The 22245-nt window shown below is 36.4% G+C and overlaps 1 protein-coding gene across 1 annotated transcript in view; it reads right to left on the reverse strand.

Moving 5' to 3' along the window:
* The window catches only part of Adgrb3 (adhesion G protein-coupled receptor B3), a 691333-nt gene that overhangs the window by 118452 nt on the left and 550636 nt on the right, over positions 1-22245 (reverse strand). Inside the window, exon 19 of the mRNA XM_028767232.1 lies at positions 20944-21046. Coding sequence (XP_028623065.1) covers positions 20944-21046 — 103 coding nt within the window. The remainder of the gene's footprint in view (positions 1-20943; positions 21047-22245) is intronic.

Raw genomic sequence — 22245 nt, forward strand, 5'->3', positions numbered from 1 at the left:
CCTTCCTTCCTTCCTTCCTTCCTTCCTTCCTTCCTTCCTTCCTTCCTTCCTTCTTTCTTTCTTCCTTTCTTTCTGTCCCTCTGTCTGTCCGTCTGTTGTTTGTTCTTTGAGACAGTGCTTTGTTTTGACCTGGCTATCCTGGAACTTGCTTTGTAAACCAGGATGGCCTCAAATTCAGAGTTCTGCCTTCCTCTGCCTTCTGAATGCTGAATTAAAGGCATACACTACTACAGGCCAGCTAGTCTAGACTTTAGTTATGAAATGCCACATGATTTACACATGAGGCAAACATGATTAGAATGCTGAGGCTTCCAGAGCTACTATGAACATAACACCATGCTGTTAGGAAGTGAACTATGCTTAGGGGAAACTATGATTCAGTCCTGAGTCATCAACTCCCTTTTGGTGAGATGTTTCAAAAGACAATTTGGTCCTTTGGGCAAAAAGCTCCTGTACCACCATCATAATTTTGGGGAGAAAACTTAAGAAGAGAAATTCTTCTGGAACATTTCCAATTACACACACACACACACACACACACACACAATATGAGAGTTAAGTGAGACTGGGAATTTGTATTTCTGGTGTGCATCTGTACTAACATAAAAAAAAAATCATTGATTCTGCTTAAGCTAGTACACAGAGCAGCTCATCTCTCTGTCTGAAACAAAACAAACTTAAAAATGTCACCGCAAAGTAATGCTTCTCTTCAGTGTTCTTCACTACCTTTGGAGAGTTACTTTAAAAACAAAGACAAATTATATCTACAATTAACAACTAATCACATTGTTTATTCAATAGAGTATCAGAATTGTGATATCTCTTAAGGCTTTCTAGTCAACTGAGTCCCAGGTACTCACCCTTTAGTGTAAACCAACAGGAGGATTTATAAAGTACTGCGTGTAAAGTCTGAGACACACTGCTATATTTAAATATCAACTGTTGGAATATTTATAGTAGGTTGGTTAAAAAAATGAGAAATTGTCAATAAATAATGAGGGTTTTTTAATAGAACAACTGAAAGTAACATGTCTTTTCCCTTGTACTAATAAGTGTGTGAGAAAGCCATTCATGTTAGCAGAGAATCAATATTAATAAAATCAAATGGACACTTAGGAATAAGAGTAAAACTGTTCTTTACTTGCTTTTTCACTCACTTGCTTTCACGTATGCTTATCTTTCCTACTAAGTAACGTTTAAAGATGCCACAAATTAAACCTATCTAGAAAAAAATGTAATAAGATGAGTAAGATTGAACAGGCAAAATCACAATGAGAATCTGATAAGTTATTTTATTTCGAAACCCCATGTGATGAATTAAGAAAAAGAAATGGGTGGTTTTGTATTTTATAATATGTTCATTTTGTAATAAAAATTATATTTTCATAGGAAATTAAAAATACACTGAAAGGGGCTAGAGAGATGGCTCAGTGGTTAAGAGCACTGGCTGCTTTTCCAGAGGTCCTGAGTTCAATTCCCAGCAACCACATGGTGGCTAACAACCATCTGTAATGGGATCTGATGCCCTCTTCTGGTGTTTCTGAAGACAGCTACAATATACTTATATACACAAAATAAATAAATTTAAAAAAATACACTGAAAGAAAATCAAGCTGACCTAGACTGGAAGTGCTGATGACCTCACAGACAAAGGGTCTATACCTATAAATTAGACCTCCATCTTTTCACAAAACACTAGATGTCTTATTGTTATTCTAGTATTAAACATAAAATACCTAATAGTATATGGAATTTTCAACTAACCTTTACTTCTAAGTCTTGTCAAGTTTGAACATATGTCATAAAATTTTGCTTGTCACAAAAGTAGAAAAAAATCTATTTCTTTTTGCTTTTATTTTCAGTATTAATGGTTGAAATAAATCCATATGTGACACAAAACAATGATTTATGACACATGTCCAAATGTTACATATTATTGTTTACTGTAACTTAGAAATAGTTCTATCTTGAGGCGTAGATTCAACCATGCCTGTGCTTATTCATTCCAGCCTTCCTTATTTTATATAGCTCTTTAAAAGTAAATATTTCAAATAGTTTTACCAAGACTCAGCAATTTTCAAAATGGCAAAATTAAATATATTACAATTAGCAAATTTTATTACAATTCTTAGAACATCCAGCAACCCTGGAGTATATTTGAGGTTATACCTGCCTTTTAATTTGATGTTTCTGATCACAGTTGATTCTAAATGAACTTGGATCCCAAAAGAATAGGTCACATTTTTTTTTTTCCTGAGAAAACCTACAAATATTTTGTAATCTGAACTTGTGGCATTTCTAAAATTCCATTAATTCTAACAGCTGGGGACATTTTCCCTATGAAAACATGCTTTTTTTTTTCCTTAAGGGTTCCGTGTTTCCCAGCAACACTCATTAGGAAAGGCCATGGCCATAGCCCAGCCCTGCTACCATTTCTTTTCTTGTATTTTTTATGATAGTTTTCTATTGAGTGGTACAACTGCCTGTAACTACGTGAAAAGAAAGGCTGCTGTGAAGGAATTGTTGATGAAGCAAAACACCCACAAGCGAATGAACTGCTAGGGCGACTTCAGACACACTTTTGTTCACAGTGTAGTCATTGACAATTTCCATTAGGAAGCATCTTCGTGTAAGAGACTGAAGATAGACTGGATCCATTTGCAGGGAGATAATGTTACTAAGTACTTTGTAGACTGCTGTGGATACGCACACAGTCAGCTTTACTACACCAGTGCATCATGGCTAAATTACTGCAAAACTCATTATCAATTCCAGATGTTTCCTTTCTCAATATCACGGTACAAACAAACCTTAGATATTTTTAATAAAAACAGAATCTAGCATAGAATATTTATTAAAGGTTGCAAATCAAAACACTGGGAAGAAAAGAAACCGTTTTTCCTCTGGGTCAGGTCTTAGGATGGTAGCGTGGTGTTGAAATAGGGATGGTTTCTGTTCAAGCTCTCTTAGCAAGGACAAGACTCTTTACACTCTATCTTAGCCACCAAGCCTCCAGCAAGCAGATCCACAGACCTCTCTATTGTTAAGGTGATAGGTATAGGGAAGAAGACTTGCCTAAGGCTTCTTTTCCTTGGTGGCAGGCCTCCTTTTTCCTACAACAAGTAGTCCAAATGCATGCCTATAAAGAAGTGCTATCAATAGTGGAAGCAGCTTCACTTATGTGTGCTCTCAACGAGGAGGAAAGGCACTCTGCAGGCCTTGCTCAGGGGCACTCACAAGCACTTGGGACCTGCAGAGTACCCCTTCTGTCTGTCCAAATAGTCCTTAAAGCCTGGTGAGGTTACACAAGTACCTATATTCATCACTTAAAAACAGACAAAAAATAGAGTTCTCCAATGCTGTATTTAGTCTCTCTCATACCATGCATTTATATGGCAAAAAACCCCAACAATAACAAGAACAACAAGAACAACAACAAAAAAGCCACCACTACTAAAACTTTAAAAATCTGACTATTAATATATTCATATCCTATCTTCCAATTAAAAGAAATGGAAAATTACTGAGAAAAGTTTTGTAACATATTTTTACCTCATATACATTTGTCCAAAGACATGGATATGATTTTGTTTAATAGAAGACATCAGTGCAAAGCATATCTATGTGAGAAATGTTTCTGATCGTGTGAACTTGAGTTAAACATAACCTCTGACTTACTCATCTCTTTTTTCTAGGCAAAAAATTGTGGTTTGGAGAATACGCCTCATCATAACTCACAAGGAAATCCTACCCACTTTGATGGATTCAATTATTAGTCTATATTTTTTTTTTGATCTGAGATATCCAGGTCTGTTATATCTGTACCTACCAGGATTACATGTATATCATGCATGAGACTCCCTTTCCTCTAAAGCGTTCTTAGAAATGACGATGATGAAGGGGAATATGCAACAATCTTTAGAAATGGAAGGTTAAAGCTATTAACTAACTTGAATCCAGACACAGGGTAAGCATTGAAGAGATGTAAGTGAGAACTAACCAAATTGGCTTTGGGAGAGCTAATCGCTGATGACTTATAAGCTACATGTTAGTTAAAATTATCCCCTTCATCCGCACAGCCTTTGTTGAATCTCCTCTGCCTGGAACTGAGGGCTTGCATCAATTTATACTCCTCTGACTCACTTTATTAGGCAGATTTGAAACAATATGCTATTTTGGGCTTTCCTGGGTTCCTTTCTCTTAATATCTGGTGCTTCTCTTTCTTTTTTTAGGAAGGTCAAAGGGTTTAGTAATTCTTCTATCATTGCCGGGTGCATCTTTAACCTTATTTGACATACAGTCACACAGAGGGTCACATGGGGCACACCAATCCAGAAGAGGTGCTGACTGACAGGCTTCTACATTTTTTTAAAAATTTTTACCTACTTTTCCATTTTTGCTGCAAACTTCTGTTGCAGTGGTTCTTAACTGGGATCCTTATCACAGTCTCCTACAGAGAGCAGTTTCAACCTTTCTCATCAATACCAAAGGCACAGCAGATTGTTCAAGTGTGGTGAAGGTTTCCAGGACTTCTCGAGGTGGTCCCCAATATCCAATTCACCTTACTCTTATTAGAAACATCGTATCTGTATATCATTCCATATTTATGCACCTTGGTACTTGAATATGCTTCCCTCAATACATCTCCTTGTTGAAATGTTTGTCCCTGAATCATTTCTTCTTTGGGACCCAAGACTGTAAAACACACAGTCTTTAGAAATACAGTTTTAGCCCCGACCTATTTGATATGTAAAGGTACTTGACATTATTAATAACATCATACTTTTTGTTTTGCTGAACATAATAACCTTAATGCTTTTGTAATATAGACAGTTGCATACTGTTGATTTCTATATCCGTGTAGATTCAGTCTGAAGATACTCCTCACAAATCTTTGTCAAGATTCCATGAAAAAGGACCTCTAGGTGACACATTATTTATGTCTCTTTTGAGTCCAAGAATAAGCAATAACCACCCAGGAGGAGATATTGACAGTATGAAAATGGGCCCCCTCTTCGTCATACTTACTTACAGTTTGATATCTTACTAGTTTCCATTAATCCACAGAAACTTCTTTGCTTTTCTTAGAATTCTTCTTTCCTAGCAAAAAATAGTTGCCCTCCTCCTTAAATCCTTTTCTGTGAATGCCATTTCATTTTTGAAAATGAAACTTAAGTATTTTCTTCTTTGTGTGGCTTGCTGTGGAGGTTTCAATTCGAATTCCCCTCTTTTCTACTAAATGAATTTCAGAAGCTTAGCAAATATCCTCTTCAAAGCTGAGCGTGTGAGTGGGGGAGGTGCTCGAGCCACAATCCAGCTAGCACTGGTATAGAATAGCAACCATGCTTCTACAAATAGATAGGACTGCCAACAAGCATTAAGAACACTGTCATGAACTCCCCTACAGGGGATTCTGAAGAATCGAGTTTTCCCTTGACGTGCATAGCTAAACTCTATTATCACCAAAAGAAATTACAAGCAAAGTCCACAAGAGAGTGTGCCCAGAAAATCCACTTCTCTCTCAAAATCCGGACTATCTCCCTTTGAGACTCTGTTACAGACCAGTCAAGTAAATCTTGAATATAATCAGCAGACAAGATGAAAAATAATTAACTTTTCTCCATCTGTATAATACATGTTATTTTTTTTTTCAGTTGAGTTTATCGCTACTTTCTAGCTGTGAAAAGAGGTATGCAGTATTTTGTTTACTTCAAATAGCATTCATTTTTTCTTTTTTTTTTTTTTTACAATAAGTAGCTGATGAGTCCAAATGAGAAATTTGTAACAGGTGCAGGATAGAACACAGACACATTTCAAAAATAGATCATTTTTCAATTGAATAAGGTTTATCTGTGACATGGGTGTAAGATTTATAACATCAGGATTTAATGCTCAAAGAAAATATATCAATTTTCTTGGCAGTATATAGAGCTAAAAACTGCAGATATAATTATCCACATATTCATGTTTCCATACCCCCAAAACAACTCCATGGGCAAAACAGATATGCTGTTTAAGAGTAAAATACAACCCACAGATCACAGGATTTCTCCAGTGTTTGAAAATGAAATAAAGAACACATGCTATTATTTCATTAGTACAAAGAACTGGGTTCCATTAATAACACATATGTTAATGTCTTAGTTTAAGTACCATTAAGTTTATATTACTAATCAAATGAGCATCTGTTTTCAGACATTTCGCTCCTGAGCAGTAGAGAAGTGGCCGGGTACTGAATATCTCCTCTACTTGCTTTTTCTTTTCTTTCCCTCCTTCCCTCCTTCCCTCCTTCTTTCTTTCTTTGTTTCTTTCTTTCTTTCTTTCTTTCTTCCTTTCTTTCCTTCTTTCTTTCTCTTTCTTAAAATTTAAGCCCTAAATATCAATGGTTGAAGACCACCTATTCTCTAATGGGGTTTAACATTTACCATTCACTAGGAAAAATTCAAGAATGTTTGCTCAGCCTGACTTCTAGTCCTTGCACTCTTTGGGTGTTTTCCTTAATTGGAGAATTATTTTGATGCCATGTAAGACATCTATCACCAAACTCTGATGGCCTGAAGGCTTATTCTTAGCCCTGTATGCATTCTTTCTTGTAGTAAGGATATGCCTCTCCCATGCTAACAAGAAATGGCACTCATGAGGATTTGATCTGAGAGGTAGGCTGTTGCTTGGCTGGTAATGAACAAGGTCAAGACACTTTGAAGAGTGAAGCCAATCTGTAATTACATTGGATACTTTGATGCAATGGAATTACATAGTGTTCTGGACGCCTACTACTTGGAGAAGAAAATATACTCAAAAAATAATCATGTACAACTTCAAAAAAGATCGAAGGATTTAAGGACAAGAAAATGAAAGAATGTATTTTTAATCATAATATTTTCTACGGAGCAGAAAATAGTCCCTTCATGGAGTTATGATTTCCCTTCAACTATTCATCAGCTTTTTATAACACACTATCAGAAACTCCAAATGTGGATTAATGGTGCACCTGATTCAGGAGTGTTTTTCTAATTTATCCTAACTGGTTAGTTACTCATTTGTGTAGTCAATCCATACATACTTTCTTTAGATTAATAACAATGGTTACTGAAAATAAATATCAACTCCATAATATAACTTTAAGATTGAACATGATGCCAACAAAATTGAACCAAGATATTTTTTAAACCGGGAAGTTTATTTTAAATTTTATTAGAATACCCAAAGGGTCTAGACCTGATACGTGTATACAAAAAGATCTTGATTAGATAAAATGACCTTGATAAAGATGAATGAAATTGGTAAACTCTGAGTTCTAGAAAAATTTAAGTCAACAAACCTTCCTGTTGGCATAAGGATGAAATGTATATAGGTCAACAAAACAAAGGTTCCACAAAAAGACTCTCTCTCTCTCTCTCTCTCTCACACACACACACACACACACACACACACACACACACACAGATACACACACACACACACACACAGATGTTTGATTTTCACAAAGGGGTCAAATGATTCAATGGAAAAGGGAAATCTTTCAAACATCTTACGCTTATAATCAGTAAATGAAATAAAACAAACTGAAACTCCACTTTCTATCAGATCCCAAACTTAAAATATGCCTTTATGTGTCCAATAAATTTTCATGAAGGCCAAGACTCAAAGGGAGGTTTACAGAAAATAATACTGATTAGTATTTGTATGATATTGAGGAGTAAAGTGGTCTCTTATAGAGAGATCACCAAATATAAATTTTTTTAAAAAGGTACAATATACAAGAGTTATAAGATTCAAGAATTCTCAGCAAGGTCTTCTGTCTTCTTGTCCCGCCCACCCCTCCTGTCCCTCTCCTCTCCCCTCTCAGTCCCCCTTCCCCTTCCCCTTCACTCTATTTCACTCACAGCCCCCTAGCCTCTCCTGCCAACTCTCTCATTCTTTTGCACAGGGTCAATGGATCTCTCTCTCTCTCTCTCTCTCTCTCTCTCTCTCTCTCTCTCCTCTCTCTCTCTCTCTCTCTCTCTCTCTCTCTCTCTCTCTCTCCTCTCTCTCTCTCTGAGGAAACTTTTATTTAAACAATTCAAGTAAGATAAATAGAGGGCCTGGCAAACTTCAGTAAGTAAAGTGCTTATCCCATGCTATGGGGGTCCCAGGGCCCAGGTTTGACTCCTCAGCTCCCATGTAAAAGCTGGGTGTCACTGTGGTATGTGAAATCCTCGTATTTGAGGGGTGGAGGCAGGCAGATTCCAGGGGACTGAGGACCATCTAGTCTGAGTGAAATGTTTGTCTGAAATAGTGAACTCAAGGTTTGGTGAGATACCTTGTCTCAAAAAGTAAAGTAGGTCAATGACCAGGAAAGACTCCTGACCTTTAGTGTGGCTTCTACAGATGTTTTTGTGGCAGAAACATACAAAAATTAAAATAAAATACAATAAATAAGCAGAGGAAACTCTTGGATAAGACATCACAAGACACAATGTAGAGTGGTCAGTGAGTTTTTGGCATGGTGGTAATCCTCACCCATTATTGAGGAAAGATAAATGGAAATGTTGGTAACAACATGGAGATATAAGATGGTTAGACATTTGTGGAAAGGTAACTAAAGGGGGGAACATAGTGGGAAGCAGTATCTATTTGCTTTATGTGACACACACTCTAGCCTTTCTTTAGATTGGCATGTCTAAGTACTGAACCCAAGGAAAAAAATGAAAGCATATATTCATATTTAGACATTTAATAATTCTAAAATAAAACCATTCAATAATTTTAAATGGATGGTGTTGATAATAACAAAAGGTATAGTGAATTTTAAGAATACCACATGAAGTTTTGAGGGAGAAGGATAGTGGAGACAGTGGGGAGCAGGGAGTGGGAGAAGATTTGTCCAAAACATTTTATACACATATGTGTATATATGTATATATGTATATATATATGTATATGTATATATGTATATATGTATATATGTATATATGTATATGTGTATACACACATGCATACATATATATATATATATATATATATATATATATATGAAGTTCTGAATAAAAAACTAAAAAAGTTCACGATCACAAACGTCTATGAAATGGATGTGGATGCATAGCCTGCTGCTGTAACACAATATAATAATTCTTGTGATATAAAGGAATTGACTATTGATGACCTTAATATGATTAAATTGCTAAAGAAATGTTAGAAAGAGCCAGAACAAAACCAGTATTCATCTTAGGATGCCATTGACATGATATGATAAAATGAACAAAACTAACATATACTAGAAGTCGGGACTAGTGAGGTCTGACTGAAAGAAGACAAGCATGAACTTTCTAGAATATGGGAATGTTCTGCCTATTAATTGGGATCTTGGTTATATAGTAGATGTTTTTCAAAACCCATGACATTATTCAGTGGTATTTAACTGCATGGACATTTTACCCCCATCAAAATGGCATAAACTTTCAGTTACAAGTTGAATAGGTTCCACAGAGCTAATGCACAACACAAAAGCTATAGCTGAAAATTATATATTTTATACTTAAAATTCACTAATAGTGTGAATTTCACATTTTTAAATCAAAAATAGTAACTGTTAAATGACAGAAGTGTTAACATAGAATTCATCACACAGGTCTATTTATTTAAAAAAAATTAAAGAAAATGCCAGTATCAATTAAATAACTATGAATGTGGAGAAGAAAAATAAGCCTAGTTCTTAGGGTAATGGAAAAAACCATTAACATATGATGGTTAGGATGAACTGAGTTTTCAAGGATAGCTTTTGTGAGAATACTGATCTCAAAAGGAGGGCATCAGGAGGTTAAACAGGTTAGCCTGAGAGCAGAAGATGCCCCATGGCAGAGGACATGTGTGTTATGTGTGTGCGTGTGTGTGTGTGTGTGTGTGTGTGTGTGTGAAAGTCAGAAAAAGGAGTTGAATGCTAGGCAGAGTGTTAAAAGATGGGAAAGCTTTGAAAGTGACTGCTTATAATTGCACTTAGTAAGTCTAAATTAGGAGTATGGCCACCACGCTGCTGAGCACTTAGCCATGGCTACATTGGACAGTCAGCATGGCAAGAAGACCATGAAAGAAAGGAATAGTCAGGTGTACCAGTAATGAGGTGAGTGGATGTGGAAGCTATGACGTGTGGGGGCTTGAGGGCAGCTTTACAGGTTTTGACTTTCATTCTGAGTGCAAGGCAGCTTCATCTAGTCTGGGGGTTTTACATGGACACACACCGTGATCTGATTTATGATGCTTAAAGCAGACTGCCGTGGTTGGTTATGGCAACAGTTAAGTAACCTGACAAATGGCATGTAACAGCTAAGTGGTACAGCTCATAACCTCTCAGTGAAGGTTTCATCTCACCTGGAACCATCAGACCTGGCTACTTTGCAGCCCCCATCAACCCTTCAGATCTGTCTGTACCTATGGCCTAGTGTTGCAAAGTTACCAGAGACCCTGGCCAGAATTGTCTGGCTAGATCAGTTCTTTGTTCCTGACTCATAGATAGGATAGCGAAATAGCCATTGCTTTTTGAAAGCCACTAGGTTTACAGGGAATTTGTTAGGTAGCCATCATTAACCAGTACAGACATACCTTTAATTGGAATAAAGAATGCTTTCCTTTAGGCATAAGAGATTCAATTCCCAGCTTTATTTCACAGGCTGGGAAATAGGATCCATAAGAGTCTAAACAGTGACATTGTTGTTACCACTATTATTCTAAACCATCACAAGAAAACCAAACAAAAATAAAAACCTATAAGAGTAATAGAACAAGAAATGCTTTGTATGGAGCAAAAGCAATGAACATCATTCTTATCAGTTAGGAAATATCTCTTTAAAACACAAATAGGGTCTGATTGCCAGTAGGAATTTTAAAGAAATACAAATCATATTTGTTTGAAATTTTTGTGGTTCTACTTATGTATACATACAGATGCTTCATCTACTCAAGACACTCTATGGAGCCATCAAATAAAACTTGAAACCTTTTCTAGTCTGACATAGCACAGAGGGCATCTTGAACTTCAGTGACTATGTTTCTGTTTACATTTCTAACGATAACACTAATCACTCCCTCTTTGCAGAACAGTTATTAACTTTGGATTCAGCCTGGAATAAGTACACATATTGTGATTTACCCATTTTTTAAATTTCATACATATTCAATTTTCTGGTTAAAAGCCGATTTTAGCTCAATCCTGTGTCACTCCTTTCTTTAAGGAATAGCATTCAAAAATGAAGTGACTTGCCATTGCAAAAGTTCAAAACCAGGCTTTAATCTTCACATTCAAATGTACTTCGTTTTATTCCTGATTATAGCTCTTTAGTCCTGAGGCTTGCGGTAGCAACCTCTGTGATCTAATATACATAATAATATCCAACTTTCAGTCAGGAGGAGGCCTAGAGAGGTAAATCAGGACTCTATGGGGAAACAAAGTGGAGATTAGTGGTACTCTTCATTTTGTTTCTGATATGACTTCTCGGCTAAAATTGTCAGGATGAGAGACTTTCTCCAATAAAAGACTTAATGGTTCCTGCTCTACTTTAAGGAAGTTTTCTTCTTCAAAGGAAGCAAGCTTTGTTGTCTCCTGTATTGGGCATATGTTAGGCACTTTCAGCTTCTTCAACTTATAAAGTGCCCTACTTGATTCCGAGTGATTTGATTCAAGCTTTTGTATTTTATATACTGGCAACCAATAGTCACTACAAGTGAAGGAATTCTGTATTCGGGTATTGCTCTAAAAAAAGGGATTCAAAGAGGTCTGCACCCTTTTCATCTCTGCGGAAGCCTTTTCTTACATTGTCGTTGGCGCCCCGTTCCAGTTCTGCAGGCTACACGGGCTAACTCTTAAGTCGATATTTCAGAACTTGAGGTCATTTTTTCATAAAAGCACCAGCCTAAATATAGGCCAGCCTTAACTTACGCTGAAGTTCTTCCGCCTGTATACACATGGATACTTTTTGAAAATTCAAGTTGCCGAAGGTTGGCAAACGGTGACTCCAGATCAAACCTAACCACCCTCTCCTTTGTGGAAATGTATAATGGAAGCTGCCTCAGTGGAGTTGGTTGGGTTCAGTAAAGCCTGCAAAAGCCAATGCAACCCGGGATGGATGGATACCAGACATCCATTTACACTGAGAGTTTGGCGATCTTACATGTAGATTCTGGACTGTGAAAGGAAGGAGAGCATGCTGTCTTACTCTTCATGTTAGTTTACATCTCCAGTGTAAGGAATCATCAGGGAAAATGTCGTTGACATATTAGACCGCTGGGAACTCTATTATAAGGGTTAAGGTCAGGGATAGAGAGCTTTGCTAGCCTGGGTTCAATCCCCAGGACTGCAAGGGGAAGCAGACTTTGTTGTTTCTGTTACCTTGAGGGCCTTTCAGTCTGTTTGTACTCATGTCTGCTTTCTGTGCTTTTATGTAGCACGTTGCTATTTTACAGTATATTAGGGATTCTAATAAACACCTAGACGTCAGCATATCTTTGCCAGTTCCTATCATGTATGTAGATAAAGGTTAAACAAATCAAGTAGGAGAAGTTTGTTATTCCTTTACTGGTTTGGTTACTTATGGGGAGAAAACCAGGTAATTTTCAGCCTCTTTATAAGATTCTTGGAGAGCTGGAGTTCTCGATTCTATTTCAGATCAAAGTCTGATTTAGCTCAAATATCTACCATCAACACGGGGCCTTAAAAGTATTCACTAAGTCTCCAGAGTTTCCCATAACTCCCTGGTCTCATCTCAGAACAACAGTATCAACAAAATATAACTGCATTGCAGTTACTCCAAATAATAGTGCATCCAGCGTGGAAGTGGCTTTCATTTTGCTATTTTATATCCCATTAGTAGAACCATAACTTCATTCGTTCATACGACATTATTTATTTCATGAACTGTATGAAATAATATTATTCTTAGGAGTTTTAAAGTCTGGAAGTGGAAAAACACAACTCTAGAGAATTAGAGTAGCTAGTGTCTTTAAGCAAATAAAGTTATCAAACAGGGCTTTTCAATCTTCCTAATGCTGTGACCCTTTAATATAGTTCCTTATGTTGTGGTGACCCCTCCCCACAGAACCATAAAATTATGTCACTATTTTCATAATTCATCTCTACAGAAAGACTACCTTTTTAATTTTCCACCAAGCCTACTGATATCTCAGAAACAACCCCAAGTGTGGTGGTGTCCAGCATACAGAGATCATCTCGTGACCCCTTTAGAACACTAAAGAAGATCAGAAGAAGACCAGGTCAGTAAATGTAAGCACGTTCTTGTAACCAAGAGAAGACGAATCGCTACAACGAAGAGGTAAAGAAGCAGGCCACAGAGTGGCTGTAATAAGACAAATGAAGGGTTCTGAGGACCAGGTCTGAAATGAGGTTGAGGGAAGAGAAAGCAGTGATCGCTGCAATAGTTCTCAATCTTTCTAAAGCTGCAACCCTTTAATCCAGTTCCTCATTCTGTGGCGACCTCAAACCATAAAACTATTTCATTGCTACTTCATCACTGTAACTTTGCTACTGTGATGAATCTTAATGTAGATATCTGATATGCAACCCCTGTGAAATGGTCATTTGACCGCCAAACGGATCATGACCCACAGGTTGAGAATGACTGGCTTATGGCAAGGAGATTCTGTACTGTACCACTCCCTGAGGACCAATGGGCAGTTGGTATTCAGAGTAGACCTGCCAGCCTCAGCTGCTGTCGGGACAATGCCCTGACATCTACTGAATGAGTGCTCCCTCTTGGGCAATATTTCTGTTTTGATGCTGGAATCAGGAACACTATCTATCTGAACCTGATTTTCTTGTCTTTCAAAGTCAGTTCGTTCCTGACATCTCAACCATTTTAGTAACTCCTGTCTGTCAAACAATTTCACTTGCATTGCCTTGGTCTCAAACCAAGGTGAACGTGACGTTCTTCACGGTGAACGTCTATCCTGTTTTCACATGGTCCCTGGCTTTTTCTGGGAAAGTTGGACTTATAACCAAAACAGCCACATGGTTACAGTGGAATGAAAAAGTCTTTGAAATCCTACTAAAGGACAAAGTAGTCCTTGTATGCCAGGCGCTGGCAAAATTAAGAAATGAACCAACTGTTTGCTTCCTTAGTTTAAGCAGATTTTAAGGAATTCCTAAGAACCTTAGTGGAGGTAGCAGAATGCCTCAAAATAGACTCAAATGAATTATACAGAAGGATTACATTTAAATCCTTTTACAAACACCGAAGCCAATCAACAAATTAGATTTTAATAAATCTAAGTAAGAGTCTTTTGCTTCAGCCATTAGAGTCATATACATCTGAGCGATAATAAACACACATTTGGGAAATTATTGGCAGCAGTTGTCTTACAGGGAAAGAATTTTAAGTAGGTACACTTTGAAAGGTTATAAAGATGGTTTTATGAGTTATCAAGGAAAAGATCCATATTTGTTAGGTGCTAGTGTCTCTTTGACTAAAATCCAAGAACAAGATTTTCTTCACAGCATGCTGTCTGTCACTTGGAGCTTGAAGAAAGCAGATCCCCACAAAATACATCTTTATCATATTATTTGAGATACTGTCCAGACTAGGAAATGCTTATCCTTTGTAAACCTATTGCTACTAACTTGATAGATCCAAATGGTTGTTGGCTTATGTAAATTGATTTATGTGTTAGCTGTTTGTGTCCTATGACAAAATACCAGACATAAATATCGCTAAGGAGGAAAGATTTAGTTTAGCTCCTGGTTTTAAAGGTCTCAATCTACCGCATTTTGTTCTATGATTCTGGGCCTGAGGCAGGATATCCTGGCAGATGTTGCATCCAGGTGATGAGGCTGTTTGCTTCAAGGCAGGCCACAGGGAGCGTAGCAAATTAGCAGAGTGGGTAGGCAACAATACATCTGCCTGCATAAAACTCCACTGACCCATTTCCTTCCTTTCAGGCTCACCTTCCACAGTTCTGTTACTTTCCAAACATCTGTGCAAGTTTTAAACCATTCAAATAGATTAAAGCACTCATTAAGCCATAGCCCTTATAAGCTAATCATCCCTGAGAATGTAATCACATACAATCAGGGATAAGCTTTACTAACCTTTGAGGTGTTCTCAATCTATTCGAGTTAGCACTTAAAATTAACCATCTCAGTGGACTTATTTAATAAGCATTTGCCACATCCTGACAATAACTGGACTATCTATTGACATTGAATTTAAGGATGAGTTTAACTAAGTCTCAACCCAAGGAGTATGTAGTGAGGTAGCAAAAAGGTAACAGCACAGTATGATAGGTAAGCACTAATGAGAATGGATCCAGATAGAGGAATATACACAGTATATCAGCACATGAGCAAAATCAGGTCTTTTGGAGCAATAGATGACATTGTGACAGATGAAAAGTCCTCTTGGATGAAGTATTGTATGGAATAAGAAGCCAACAGTTGACTTTGATGTAAGCAGTATGGTGCTGCAGGTGTGATGAAATAAACCCTAATAACATAGAAGGAAGGTGGAGGGGTCAGTAGAATCATGCTTAAGATCAATGTGGTCTTCTTATAAGTTGTATGATTCTCAAGTAAAATTTCTTTCTGAGTTCAATGAAGAAAGAGTCATAAATACAAACTATGATTAAAATATGTTCCATTCCTTTCCTATGGTCACAATTAAAAAACAACACTTCTGTAGATAACACATATGGGTGTGGAGCATATTTGAATTCTAGTTCTGTGAGTTGAGTAATGGGACAGAGTAGGTTTAATGATGTTAGGATGTAGCAATTGTATCTGACAGAGACAGCACTGACTTTGAAAACTGAGAGTTCAACAGGCAGGAGTAGATAAAATATTGGTCTTGTATCGGGTGGGGACAGAGATAGTAAGGGGAACTTCTGAATTTCAAGAATACATAATTGGTTGGAGACTACACAAAAGGTACTCAGTGTTTCAAAAGTGAAGAAAGAGGACACAAACCATGAAGCTAGTAGAGAGGAGGAAATTTGACAAGAGGAATTCTGAAGTTCAAAAGGGAAGAGGATCAGCTGTAAATCTGGTATCTATCATTATTCTCACTATAATCACCACAGACATTCAAGGAATGCTTATAAAGCACTGGCCTCTGGGTTCAAAATGTCACAGGTACCCCTCTGCTTTCCTTCTATGTTATTAGGGTTTATTTCATCACAACTACAGCACCATACTGCTTATATCAAAGTCAACTGATGGCTTCTTACTCCATATAATACTTCATCCAAGAGAATTATTCATCTGTCACAATGTCATCTATTGCTCCAAAAGACTTGATTTTTCTCATGTGCTGATATACTGTGTATCTGGATCCATTCTCATTAGTGCTTACCTATCATACTGTGCTGTGTTACCTTTTTCCAGCCTCACAACATACTTCTTGGGTTGAGACTGGACAAGAAGCTGAGGCTGGGCAAATGAGACTCATGGGAGAGGATCTGTTTTCGTGGCTCTCAGGTACAGAGTGGAAGCTATGAGGCACATATTCAGTATCCATTCTCTTAAGCAGTCAGCACATAGGCCTGGCATCTAGGTGAATGCGTGAATAAGGTATTCTTAACCTCAAAGAAAGTTGTAGGCGAATTAAGAGAAACAAAGGGGATTTGGCACAATTTAAGATATTCAGATGGAGAGTATCATCTTTAAAATGTACATGTATGACCAGAGAACACTATCTCCCACTGCCTATAGGCCTCTAATTTGGTCTGTCTTTATTAAATATCCTATTAAAAATTACAGAATTAAAGCATGCCAAGTGGACTGCAGAGGTAGCTCAGCTGTTAAAGGCAAAGCTCACAACCAAAATCCCACCATGCTTAGTGAAATACAATAAGCATGAGACGTAGAGAGGCAACTTTGTAGATCATATGATTTAAAAAAAAATGTTCTTCCCACCTGGGTATCCATCCTATGTGCAGTCACCAAAGGTAGACACTGTTGTGGATGCCAGGAAGTGCATGCTGACAGGAGCTTGATATAGCTGTCTCCTTAGAGGTCTGCCAGAGCCTGACATATACTGAGGTGGACGTTCACAACTAACCATTGAACTGATCATGGGGTTCCCAATGGGGGAGTTAGAGAGAAGACTGAAGGAGCTGAAAGGGTTTGTGGCCCCATGGGGAGAGCAACAATACCAACCAACCAGAGCTCTCAGGGTCTAAACCACCAGCCTGGGAGCACATAGGGAAAGACCCATGGCTCCAGCTGTATATGTAGGGAAGGATGACTTTGTCGGGCATAGGTGGGAGAGGGAGACCTTGGTCTAGTGAAGGCTGGATGCCTCAGTGTGGGGGAATTCGTGGGTGGGGAGGTTGGAGTGAGTAGGGGCACATCCTCATAGAAGCTGGAGGAAGGGGAATAGGGTAGAGGGTTCATTGGCGGGGGTGGGGGGATAGAGAAAGGAAATCCCATCTAAAATGTAAATAAAATATCCAATAAAAGACAAAACAAATCAAAACAAAATAATGCTTTAAGACAGTAATCCTCTGTAATATTTACAGTTCTTAGTTATAAGATATAGCTAATTACATAGTACAATACTGTATGCATAAAATTGTGGGATCAAACTGCCTAAATATTATTGAGAAAATAGCATGCATAGCAAATAGTTTACAAGTTTCCCTTTATTAAGTACTGAGGATTATTTTTAAATTGAGTCCTAGTATCCTAAGACTAAGCTAGTGTATAATTTTTTCTCTTGAATATTTGAGTATTTTTCAAGACTTTAACATTTTGTGCTGGACACAATGGCTTATAATTATTTTCTTATACTTCACTATTTTCTACATGATACAACAATTCAATCTTTAGTCAAATAAGGATCCAGTGATGTACAAGTTATAAAGATGAACTTGTTTTCATAAGGTCCATACTTCCAGTGAGGCAAATACATGCCCTTCTAATCTAGTCTTGTCTATGCATAATTAACATACAATTTATTACCAAACTCAAATGTAATTGCTGTACATTAATAGGTTCTCTTTGGCAAAAATACAGATATTCAATATAGAAAGATATGAATATGGATATTATTAGTCACTTCTTACTCTAGATTCTTCATTTGTATTTGTATTTGTTTGTTTGTTTTCTTTTTGTTTTTGTTTCTTTGAGACAAGATTTAAGAACCCTTGGCTGTCCTAGAACTCACTATGTACAACAGGTTGGGCCTTAGCTCATGGAGATCCACCTTTCCTCTGCATCCTGAGCACTGAATTGAAAGTGCAAGCCACCATATTCTCATTATTTCTATCATTTGAATAAATTACATCTAACTTTCCACTGAAATATGTATCTTGGACCTCTTAGACAAAGGATCAAAGCTTTATGCCCAATCATTCTGTACTTGACATTGGATTATGTATATTTCCAATTGAGTCTTGCTGACTAAAGGCCACAGAACTCTGCTTTAGAAGTGTGCTATGTCCACTTTCAGAGGACACTCCTACAGGTAATTGTCAAAGTATCTAAGAGCCTTGGCTCTGCCTGAGTCTCCAGAACAGGTTTTGTTCTTATTTTGCTAACAAGCATTATTCTAAAAACTATATGGATGTGTGGTACCTCATTATAACCTAGTAGTGAGATTGAAAGTGAGAAGCTATCTAGGGACTATCTCTGAGTAAACTAAGATTCTTGGTTGCTTCTCATTCCTTAACCACCACCCTCAGTTAGAAACAATTTTTCCAAACTTGCTTTCTTCTGCTGAGTTCTATGAAATTCTTTGGAGTAATAAAACACATCACAAACTATTGGGATCAAACACAGACATATCTGTTTGGGAGAAATTTAGGTAATCAAACTATTTTCTGAATTTATCTGTATCTTAAATATTCCTTGCTTCTTTCAACAGAACAACATCAAAATAAATACACAAAACTACACAATTACACATGCTTACTTTATGGTAGAAACTCAGGTACAGTAAATTTGAGTGAAACAGGAATATCCTGGTTGAGGTTTTAAAATACAGAAGGAGATCAAAGAGTAAAGCTGCTTCATGAGAAAGGCTCAAAATACAAGGAAGCAAGTTCTAATTAAATTTTACAACAGTATTATAAGAGGAGACGAGATAGTGCATTTAAGTCCCCTTTTTATTGCCAGCAGTTGAAGCTATAGTTTAAATATTGAGCATATTCATCTTTTAAACAGTGGAGTATTTTGGCTTGTTTCTACCCCAATTCAAAAGCAAGCAGAGAGCCCAGCATGATAATCAGGTCAATTATATTTTAGCAGAGAGTTGGGTAAGACTATACTTCAACATTTCAGCATGATTCTGGACAGCAGTAGCAATTGCCAGCTTTCACACAAAGTAGATGAGACAGTAGTACCAAATAATTTGCTCATCAAAAATCTTTCTCATGTGTTTTCATTTTTCAAGTGGAAAATACTACAGCAGTAGTCAAAACTTGTCAGCAAAGTCAAACGTAGGAATCAGACCAATTACAAATTGTCCATAGTAGCTAAGAATGTCTACATACAACCCAAATAAAACACAGTTGGCCAACAATCCATATTTTTACTTTTAAAATTTCAGTTCCTTAGAGTTTAGTTTATATTTATGCTTATATTTATATGAACTATATATATATATTTTTCATCTTGTTAGATGAGAAGGTGAGTATAAACTTTCACACACCAAAACATATATAAAATCAGATATAAACAACTTAATTAAATTTAATATATCAGATACATAATTGTTTCCCCCAAGAAATCTCATATTGCTTGGAATGACTTAAAATAAAATTTTAATTTCCCCATTTTCATCTCCTTTTCATTCTAATATGAATTATCTTAAGTTTATAAGAACACCAATGCTGAGCCAACAACACAAAATTAATGTAGAATACGAAAAAACCAGATAATCACTACCACCTACTTTCTATTCCTCCCCATGAGCAACAATAACTAGCACTAAAAATTAGCATAGTCAATCTGGAACAAGGCCACCATGGTTCTAACACCACATGAAATCTATTCTATACTTAGTTTCCTGGGGAGCAACCATACCATATAAAACTTTTCTTTAGTTTTTAATAAGCACACACCAGCCATTTCTCACAATCAGAATGAAAAACAAAACAAGACTTGTCTTATCTTGCCTCTGACATTAAAAATATACATATATAAAATCAATGGCAGCAGAAACTTACAAAAGCCAAATGGAGTTATTTGCTTGTTTGTTTTGAACACTCTAATTTCTAGATATTGCTAATATGTGGATATACACAATCACAAAGTGGTTGTCGTTAGTCATGTGTCATCACTGAACAATTGAAATGTAGCTAATTCAAATGAGAGGGATTTTCAGTATAAAACATATACCAGAGTATAAAGACTTGAACTGATAAATTATTCCATTCATACTTTTTATAGTGATTATTTGTCTAAATGGTAATGTTATAGGTGTATTGAGTTAAATATTGTATATTTAAATGATTCCAGTTGTTCCTTTTCACTTTGTTTAAATGTAGTCAGTAAAACTGTAAATTAAAGATGTAGATTACTTTTTCTTTCTATAGGTGAGGCATGAGGTAGACCGTAGCCTTACTATGGTAATAAACATTATAGAAAACTCTATTCTATGTGTAATTGATATGTTAATAAATTATATCTAAACACAGACACTGTCTGATTCAGGTTGAAGACTACACAGTTAGGACAATAAAGAAAAAAATATGTGTTGTTGGTGTCTCACCACTTTGAAGACGTAGAACTTTGATGTAATACTCAACTCATATTCTGATTATTACACAGCCTACAGAATTTTAAGCCAACAGAAGATTGTTTGTGAACCATCATAGGCAGTAGATTAAATTAGAGACAAAAGCAATAAGTAACAACCATATATTTCAAAAGTTATTTAGACTAAATATTTTGGCAAACCAATAACCAACTATATGCTAAAGCAAATGCACAAATACAATCAAAGCAGGCAGCGGTCATACCTTATTGTGTGTCTGAGTCTGTCCAACCAGTATGAGGATATTGGATGAGATGATAGACAGGCAGAAGTTAATTAGAATGATGGACCTTTCAGAGCGAATGTACCTAGTGAAAGAGAGAAACATGATAAATTTCATATTGTGTAACTGGTGGAATTAACTGGGAAAAGAAGCTCTGACCCAAGATTTCACATAAACATATGAAAACCATTTTTCCATATATATATACATATATATATACATATATGTGTGTGTATAATTTTATATATTTATATATAATATATAATTATATATATAATTAGTGTATGTAGCATGTACAAGAAACTTTTAGACATTTTTAAAATAATATGTCATAATTTACAGAGCCTAAGTTGAACTTATGTGAGAACAATGCATTCACTTGTCCCGGATATATAAAATTTCTTGGAATTACATCAATTATTATAATCATCTTCTTTTCTTATGTATGTATATGTACATTTATAATGTCTATATCAGCCAATAGAAATGCTGAGGACTAACAGGAAAGTCCTACATCGCTCCTATAGAAGGATATATTATTTTTTGTGATTCTGTGAGCATCAGTAACTACTCAAGCATTTTATGTATCTAGGCTTTTCCTTATGTCCTTGAGTGTCTCTTTTGAGAAAAGAAAGTAACAAAATCTTTATAAATAAAAATGATCGTACTCTTCAAATCATCTTTCACCATTAGACGGGGGCATTCTTGGTGATCGCCATATTTTACCCTTAGGAGGAAGTGTTTCTGTATAATGTTATAGAATTGTAAAATGCACTAAGGTAAGCAACAGTGAAAACTGTTCAGAATCAAATGCTCCACCAGCTGTTTGCCCTGAAAGGGTGGCAGCTACTTTGCCTAACTGTATTCTGTGCTAATCACTGAATAACAATAACTGTAAGGAAATCTAGTGTTTGCTGTGTGTTTCAGCTTGTTCCATTTCTACTATAACCTGGGCTCTCATTCCATAGCAAACACAAGATTTTCTGAGCAAGGCTGGATAGAAGAACCAAAGATCTGGCGATACTATTTGAAATAAAGTTTTTTTCTCTCTCCTCACTTTATCTTTGAATAGTATGTGGACAGCAACTACATACTTCAGAAATTAATGCAAAATATTAACCAAAACACAAACATTAGGTGTCATAATGTATGAGAATTTTTCTTCACACAATTAACTCATAGGTTGACTGTATGAAGTGGCTTCAGGAGTTATTGGCCCTGTCTCATGTCTTCTGAATAGCTAAGTATATGATAAAGCACACTAAGTAAAGTGCTAAAGTAAAA

This window comes from Grammomys surdaster, unplaced genomic scaffold, assembly GCF_004785775.1.
Source record: "Grammomys surdaster isolate TR1022 unplaced genomic scaffold, NIH_TR_1.0 171, whole genome shotgun sequence".
NCBI classification, from domain to species: domain Eukaryota; kingdom Metazoa; phylum Chordata; class Mammalia; order Rodentia; family Muridae; genus Grammomys; species Grammomys surdaster.